Genomic DNA, 8,601 nt, shown 5'->3' with positions numbered 1-8,601 from the left:
TTTTTTTTTTTTTTTTTTTTTTTTTTTTTTTTTTTTTTTTTTTTTTTTTTAAGTTCTATAAAATGGAAGATTTGAACTTAAAAGGTGGGTTGAAAGTAGATCATTTATTTTAGCAGTGTCTTTCTTTTTGCTTTATCTTTGAAATCAATGTAGAAAAGAAAACAAAACAAATCTGCACAAGTTGACGAACCTAGCTTTCATTGCAATTTGTTTGCTTCTACAAACTTTCTATTTCCAAGTAGATTTGTTTTATTGTGTTTCGAAGTTCGAAAATTTTTAATGAAGGGTAAAGGGGAAATTGGATCATAAAGATAAGCACAGGATGCAAGAAAACCAGAGATAAGATGATGGAAAGAACATATAACACAGACCAAAACAAACTAAACAGCTACCACCAAACAAAAGTGAGAAGGAAGCCTCGGTCTAACCCAAGCTCCTTGGTTGGTCGGAGCATTCTCCTAGCCTGTTCCTCGTCCATATGATCTAGTCTAGTCTGATATGGTTCTCTTTTGACCCAATACGAAAAGTAGTCGACAAAAATTCTAAGAGTCATATGACTCTTTCCTCGTATAGAAGATAAGCTCTCTCAATTGTATGATAAATTTAGTATATGACTAAATAGGAGAATTGAAACATTAGATCAAATAGTGCATAATCTGGAGAGATGAAATAAAACATGTAAGACCCAAGATCATACTAAGTCCAATATATGAAATTCAGTATATTTGTACAACTGCCCCCAACTGCCATTTAAATTTACAAGTCCATTGTTATTTGAAGTTTCATTACTTGCTTTTCTAGCATCTTTACTCTCTCCTTCATAGTCCACAGGCACCATTACTTACTCAATTCGAACAGACCCAATAATACCACTAAAACGAACGAAATAACAATCAATAATTCTCATGAATTTCCAAACAGTAGCACCCGATCGAACAAGAAAAACTTAAGACGTACTAATGAGGCACAGAGAGGGCATCTACTCACTCAAATATGGATTGAACTAAAGTGACAACACTGGGAAATAAACAAAAAGCTAAAATGTATACAACAGTTTCATTTCTTTGAAGTACGTGAAAGAAAACTTGACCCTACAAACCTGGTTTCTAAGTTCTGAATGATAAGGCCCTAACAGAAGGTTTCAAATTTATTTCGGGTCAACAACAAAATATTACAAAAACTATGAAATTCTTCAGAAGGGGGTTAGAAGAAGATAGCCCCAGAAAATCGAGGGATGCCCCAGCAAACTGGGTTTTTAAAGAGCTTCGCCTAAGCGAAGAAAAAGCACAATGCGGCCCAATGGTAAAAGCCCTCAAGATCTCTCTACCCTCCACCATATTCTAACCGGTAAGATACGAGCAAAAAGAACAAAGTAATCCTACTTTGTTAGTACCATCTTAACCACCACCACCTAAGAAACACTGCACACAACTCTACATTCCTAATGGGTCCAAAAATGGACACGTTTTCTCCTTTACCCCCATAATGACAATAAGTTTTGACAATAATCACTTTTAACACCAATAGTCGAAACAAAAAAAAAAAAAAAAAAAAAAAAAAAAAAAAAAAAAAAAAAAAAAAAAAAAAAAAAAAAAAAAAAAAAAAACAATACTCTATTCAGGCAGAAACGGGTTCCTCTACCCATCACCTAAACACTGTAAATAATTTTAAAGCGTACATGTTAGTCCCATGCACTAGTCACCCCTGAACCACCGTATCCTCCTCCATATCCACCGGGAACACCACCACCATAACCCCCACCACTGCCGGTGTTGCCTCCACTATGATAATCAGAACCACCTCTGTTGAAAGTGGAATCCCTTCGATAGTCACGGCTACCAAATCGGCCTCCCCCTGAACGACGGTTTCTGCCTCCACTGTACGAAGACCTGGCTGCAAATCGTGATAGCCAATCAGGAACTTCTTGATTAGATTCTTGCATAAGTTCAGCCAAGGACCTTGCTATGGATGAATTGTTCTCGTTAAAAAAGGCAGTTGCTACACCAGTCTTCCCAGCTCTCCCCGTTCGTCCAATTCTATGAACATAATCATCAATGTCATTGGGGAGATCAAAGTTCACTACATGTGCAACATGAGGAATATCAAGCCCACGGGCAGCTACATCAGTTGCCACCAAAATTGGTGTGTTCCCACTTCTAAAGGATCTTAATGCGTGTTCTCTTTCCTGCAAACGCGTATAAATGCATAAAACAGAACCGCAAATAAACTAAATATAACCCAAACAAAAGACAATGTTGCAATACATGGTCAAAGCATAGTTCTTAATCGCTCTCATGCATCCAATGAATAAAACAACCATTACCAGTTAAGAATATTTGGCTCCCTCAAATAATTTCTTGCCCAGAAGCAGGCACCCAGTTAATTAAAAAAATTAAGTACAACCCTTGGAAGCATGAACTAGGTGACAGTAAAATCTATTTTGCAGACGAGAAAATTTGAGAGCAGGAAAAAAACTCAGATAACAAGATCAAAATGAGCTATCAGTTATCACCACCTAAAACACTGTCCATCTGAAGCTGTAACCCAAATATCACAACTCCAGTATTCGCTTATAAACTCGCCATCTAGATTTAATACATCAAAGACAAGTTATGAAAGATTGAATACTCCAGTAAAAGGCTGGTGGCCCTTCTTGCATTTTCCAGAGTTCCAATGAAATTTTTCATACAAATTTTAAGAATAATACAAAACCTTCAGAGGAGAGAAGTCTCGTGTGCACCATTCCATTGCCAGTAATGACAAACTACTCACACCTTACTAAATTTAGCAGGAATCTAAAACTCAAAAGCCACCTTAAGATCTGAAATAATGCTGAGAATAATGAAATGATCAACAAAAAGAGGAAAGCAACAACAGGGCAAGAAAGTGTAACATATGGAATAGTAAATCAATCAACAGAATCAAACTCACAAGTAACATCCATACATATGGAAATATTTTTATCCCACTACCGTGTCTTCAAGGTCTTCAATTACTTGGCTTTTATCTAAATAATAGGCAGAACTAAGTAAGTTCCTTTTTACACAAGACTTGGCTAAACATATGTCACAGGTGTATGCATCATTTCAATTTTATCCTTTGTGTATTAATTTTTAATTATATCCTTGGTAGTGGACATCAAGATTGATGACATGAAAATTTGAAATGACACAAAAGTTAGAGCCAAAATTGCATATCTAAACCATATTAAACTACTGTTTGATCACAGGAATGTTAAGTGACGAGAAGGATTATCAAACCATGTCCACAGAAGGAATAAATTTAAAATGGCATACACCACGAGAAAAAAAAAATCCCGTGTAATTTTCCCAGTTGGAATTAAACCTTTCCTACTTGAACTTTTTCCCCCTTTTTTCTCCTTCTTGATGTTGGAGTGTAAAACAAGTAACTAGCATACAATAAATTTGAGGGGAGGAATGAATGAAACATCTAGTATTTTGTATTAAAAAAAAATTATCTGTCGTCTAAAGAACTGCATAGTGACAGCCTGAATAAACGAACAAGTTTCAAGCTGCCCATGAATTAATGTTCATATCAATGGGATTACTTTCTAAACGAAGGAAAAGAAACCACACATTGATTTGGGGGGATAGGGCAACAGTAATTGCTCAACAAAATAAATATGACAGGCACTAATGTACTAACCTGTTGTGTTCTATCACCATGAATAGTAGTGGCAGGAAAACCATTATGACATAACCAATTTTCAAGAGCATCAGCTCCCTTCTTTGTCTCCACAAAAACCAAAGTAAGAGATTGCTGCGAATTCAGAAATCATATAAGAATCTAAATACAGCATATTTAATTCCATATCATTTCCTAGGAATGTGAGGTTGATAGAAACACAAGTCAACGACAGATAAATTTATAAGAAATATAATTGTTTAAAAACCAAAACGAAAAAACAAGATCACCATGCATCCTCCCAATGATGTAGAAATATGAAACAAACCTTGCCTTGCACACCATTAGCCCTTTGAGCATGAAGAAGGTCCAATAAATGACTTCTCTTATCAGATTCATGAACAAATTCAACTCTTTGAGCAATTAGATCAGTACTTGAACCTACTCTTCCCACAGCCAGAAATATATAACTTGAAAGAAAATCAGAGGCTAGTCTCTGCAAAAAAAAACATATAAGACATGATACAAGGTTGAACAAAAAACAAGAATGGTTGTGTTAATATACATTTTTTGTGAAGATAAACAATTAAGACATAATAAAAGCCACTACGATTGCCAAGATGTGCAAGGAGCATTTAAAAAAAGTTTAATGTCAGAAGGAGAGTTGTAAATAGGAATACTATTAAAAATATAATGTATCGGGACATAGACTTTGCGCAGAAAAGGCACCTGAATTTCCCTTGGAAAAGTCGCACTGAACAGCATAGTCTGCCTTACACCAGGTGGAGGCATGTCCATTTGCTCTACTATTTTCCTAATTTGAGGCTCAAATCCCATATCTAACATGCGATCTGCTTCATCAAGGGCCAAGTATCTTATCATCTGCAGTGAAACTTTTGCCCTTTCAAGCAAATCTACCAATCTTCCCGGAGTTGCAACAAGAATATCAACACCTCTTTCTAGTTCACGTAGCTGATTTTTTTATTGAAAAAAAAAAAAGTATCAATAGTGCTATAGCCAAATAAATATAAACAGGCAAAGGCATATGACGTGAGTGGCTCATGAAATGTCAACCCAGAATTAAATGAAATAGAAGAATCATGTCAGCATAAAAATAGAACATGCATGACACCACAAATGAACCCTGTGACAAAAGAAGGAAAATGACCCACACGTCAAAAACAGCACACTAAAAAATTTTCATGATACTTTTGACAAGGAAAATTATTAGATAATTTTATCATTATGTATGTTTTACAAAGTTCTGAGGAGCTTCAAGTTGAATTACACCTTCCATCAATACATGATCGCAGTTTAATCCCTAAACCAAGAAGTTGGGGACTTGTACCAGCCAAGGAAGATCTAACCAATGTTATCTTGAAAAGATTGTTCATCAATGACCATTCAACATTTTAAATGTACACTCACAAATGTTCATGTTTATGATTATGCTTAAATTATTTCCAAAGTAATTATAATTAACCATTATTTCTCATGGCCGTAGCATGACTGAACAAAGAGATTATGATGAGATGCTTTGCTGTCGCAAGTACATATACTCCCTCACCCCTCACATATACTGTGATATAAATGTGTATCAAACGCAGCCTCAGAAATTACATGAACAACACTAAGGGGCAAAATTAGTTTTGGTGCTGACTTTTCTTATCCAAACATGATACAATATAATACATACACATATGTTGAGCTCAAATACTTCAAGATATATAAAATGAGGAGGAGGAGGAGGAGGAGGAGGAGGTAAAGGAACACAAAACCTGTTGGTTGATTGGTGCACCCCCATAAGCAACCACCACTCTAACACTTGTTTGATAAGAGAATTTCCTTGCTTCTTCATGTATCTGGAACACAAGAACTCATTCTTAAACTGCTAAATTGTAATAGTGAGCTGCCGCCTTACTACATCATCAAGGGAAAATAAAATGGAAGTTATTCAGAAAAAACTTACTTGCATTGAAAGCTCCCTAGTTGGGGAGAGAATAAGTGCAAGTGGGTACACTGTGCGTGCACCTCGGGCTGGTCTCTGCACACTTTGGCCCTTCATTATGCCACTGATAATGGGGAAACAAAAGGCAGCAGTCTTTCCAGATCCAGTCTGAGCACAAGCCATCAAGTCTCTCCCTGCAAGGGAGATAGGAATAGCATGCCGCTGGACGGGAGTTGGTTTTACATACTTACACCGCCGAATGTTTTGATTAAGTGCTTCACCCAAGTCAATTTCAGCAAATGTATTCACCGGAGGTGGTACATTTTCACCACTTGTTTCCACAGGAATATCTTCATAAGCATCAAAATTTATACCAGTATTTTCTTGTTCTCCAAATGCTGGATCCGTATCATCCTCATCTTCAAATGGGTTGATTTCACGGTCCCCCCTCCCACGATCCCATCCACCTCCTCTACTTCCCCATCCACCTCCACGACTGCCACCACCATAACCAGAACGATTATAATCGTTCTTTGGACCAGGCCAGCGGGACCCTACATGACCAGATCGATCGTTTCCCGCAGCAGGCCCACTATTTGCTGCAGCAGGCGGGTCGGAAGAGGCAGGGCGATTCCGAAGGTGTGGTGGAACATAGGTCGATCGGCCAGGTGCTGAAGTAGTTCCAGCACTACAATTGTTAGCAGAAGAACCAGCAGCTACGTTCTCAGCAGCCGGACTTGCGGCCAAATCTGCCCAGGAAGTTCGCATAGTCGGAGACCCTTTCACGAATGCAACTAAAAAGCTTGCCAATCCACTCCAAAGTACAACAAATTCTGCACATTATTTATCAATAAAACAAATTAACCCTCATCAGAAAACAAAAGGTTTAAACCATACATGAACACAGTTAAAAACACAAGGTATATTCGGATGCAAAGCTGTCAATCCCGCAACGAACTTAATGCGAAAACGTGACAGCAATGCGTCCTCCGATCAACCAAAAGTGGGACAAAAAACAACTATATGATCGAAACCTCTTTTAAAACTAAAAAAAAATTAATCGTTCTCAAGTCCCAGTTTCTTTTTCGTACGAAAAACATAACCCACAAAAGTAACAAAGACAAATAACCTTGATCTGCAGCAACGCCAAGTATAGGAAAGCTAAAGAACCCCCAAGGTGAAAGAAAATATAATAAAATCAAGAAACGGAAAATAGTTTGAAATCATAACAATGCACGCAAAGACAAAGATACGGAAACGGAGACGGAGGAAGAACCTGAAGAACAGGAAAAACAAAAGGGCGCAGATACCTGAAAAGTCGCAACAATAGTTGAAGATCAGGAACCCTAATTTTCGTCGTAGAGGGAGAGATAAAAAAGCGCTTGCTTGAGAGAACGAAACCAAAAATATCTGCGTTTCCCCGATAAATATTAATTTATATATATATAAATATAAATATATCCAATTTTGCTTTTTTTCCCTAAAAAATGGGTTGGGCTTTGGTAAAACCTGTGTTTCAAATTAAAATCAATTAAATTTCTTCTCATTTTCTTTTTCTTCCTAATTAAAAAATTTTAATCTAATTTACCACGTCCGTACATATCGAGTCCGTATGAGCGGTCCATTTTCCTCACTTCCGATTTTTAATCCTTCTTCTCTAATTTTATTACCGCCTACGGTTACTCACTCTCTTACTCTGCAGTAAAAACCACTCTTTTCTTCTCACCTAACATAAATTATTATGGAATTACGTGATCATTAAACCCAATGCAACATTTCTTCTATTGATTTTCAACCCTCTAATTAAACCCGAGCCAAGATTGGGCCCCGCATCAAAATTTCTAGCCAAGAGGCCCAACCTCCGCTCGACTCCTGACTAGTGTCGTAATCGCACTCTTGCAACAATGAGACGACAATTGTGAGACATTTGTTTCAACCTGACGAACAAGTCGATTGTGAGAAATTCTAATTTCGCAGATAATATCATCGTATGCTCAAGCCTCGAGCCACGTTTGTCAAAATGTGTTTAGAAAACGTTTTGGAAATAAACACATTGTCATAGATTTTAAGTAATAAGGCAACAACAACGACTTTGATAGGATATAACCCGAATATGAATAAATGACTAGTCATATCCTACTATAGTACGCTTTGGGACATTTTATCCTTAAAAGGGTATAGACATAATCTCGGTGAACCATTGTACACTCTCGTATTGACACAATAACAATAGTAAATGCCTATCTAATATGAAATCAAGTAAAAAAGGGTTTAGAACAAACATCCACCCATGAACAAAGCGTCCTGGACAAGTATGACTGGGACATCCACTGTGAATCAAGCGCCCCTTAACATATACATATTTTATAGTTTTTAAATTTTCGTATAAATTTTGGAAACAAAAGTAAAAGGTAGACAATTAAACAGATGAATTAATGTCTTGGCTTACCTTAAAAGTTTCAACGATCATTGAATAAGACCTATTCTCTATAGTTTAACAACACGAGCTTAAAATTGTCATCATCTCACAGTCATATCAAACTGAATCCATCATAACATAAATCTTCATAGATTTATTTTTGATTATTTAAAAAGGTCACGTATCAATGAAAATAATTGTAATCACTTACCTAACATTTATTTTTGTAACCAAAATAGAATTGTGTCGGCATTCATAACACTATCTATAGTGGATGTTACTTAGGTCCTACATCATTAATTTCTTATAACAGTATGAAAACTTCTCCCTAGTACACATATTTTAAAATCGTGAGACTAACAGCGATATATAACATGTCAAAACATACATTATCTACTAGCAGTCGGCTTGAGCTGACACAGTTACATTAAATAACGTACATAATTCGAGCCTAACATTACTCGAATCGTGCTTGAATCGAGTACTTGAAAAAAAAAAAGAGAGAGAAAGTGGGTCCCATTTGTTTTGGGAATTAAGAATTTGGAGGACGAAAATGCTCTCGTTTCGATCGCCCGTCACCCATTCACGT

The 8,601-nt window shown here is 36.6% G+C and overlaps 1 protein-coding gene across 1 annotated transcript; it reads right to left on the bottom strand.

Moving 5' to 3' along the window:
* Nucleotides 1-1,025: 1,025 nt before the first annotated feature.
* LOC111491100 (DEAD-box ATP-dependent RNA helicase 37-like) lies at nucleotides 1,026-7,008 on the bottom strand. Its single transcript, XM_023139847.1, has 8 exons — nucleotides 6,904-7,008; nucleotides 5,615-6,426; nucleotides 5,424-5,507; nucleotides 4,375-4,617; nucleotides 3,974-4,141; nucleotides 3,667-3,780; nucleotides 1,594-2,185; nucleotides 1,026-1,533 (listed from the first exon to the last, which is right to left on the bottom strand). Exons 2-7 carry the CDS (start codon nucleotides 6,359-6,361, stop codon nucleotides 1,682-1,684), a joined length of 1,860 nt encoding a protein of 619 aa, XP_022995615.1. The 5' UTR covers nucleotides 6,362-6,426; nucleotides 6,904-7,008; the 3' UTR covers nucleotides 1,026-1,533; nucleotides 1,594-1,681.
* Nucleotides 7,009-8,601: the final 1,593 nt, after the last annotated feature.

Source organism: Cucurbita maxima, unplaced genomic scaffold (assembly GCF_002738345.1).
Source record: "Cucurbita maxima cultivar Rimu unplaced genomic scaffold, Cmax_1.0 Cma_Scf00016, whole genome shotgun sequence".
In the NCBI taxonomy this organism is placed as follows: domain Eukaryota; kingdom Viridiplantae; phylum Streptophyta; class Magnoliopsida; order Cucurbitales; family Cucurbitaceae; genus Cucurbita; species Cucurbita maxima.
This window is presented reverse-complemented; position numbering and strand designations above follow the sequence as displayed.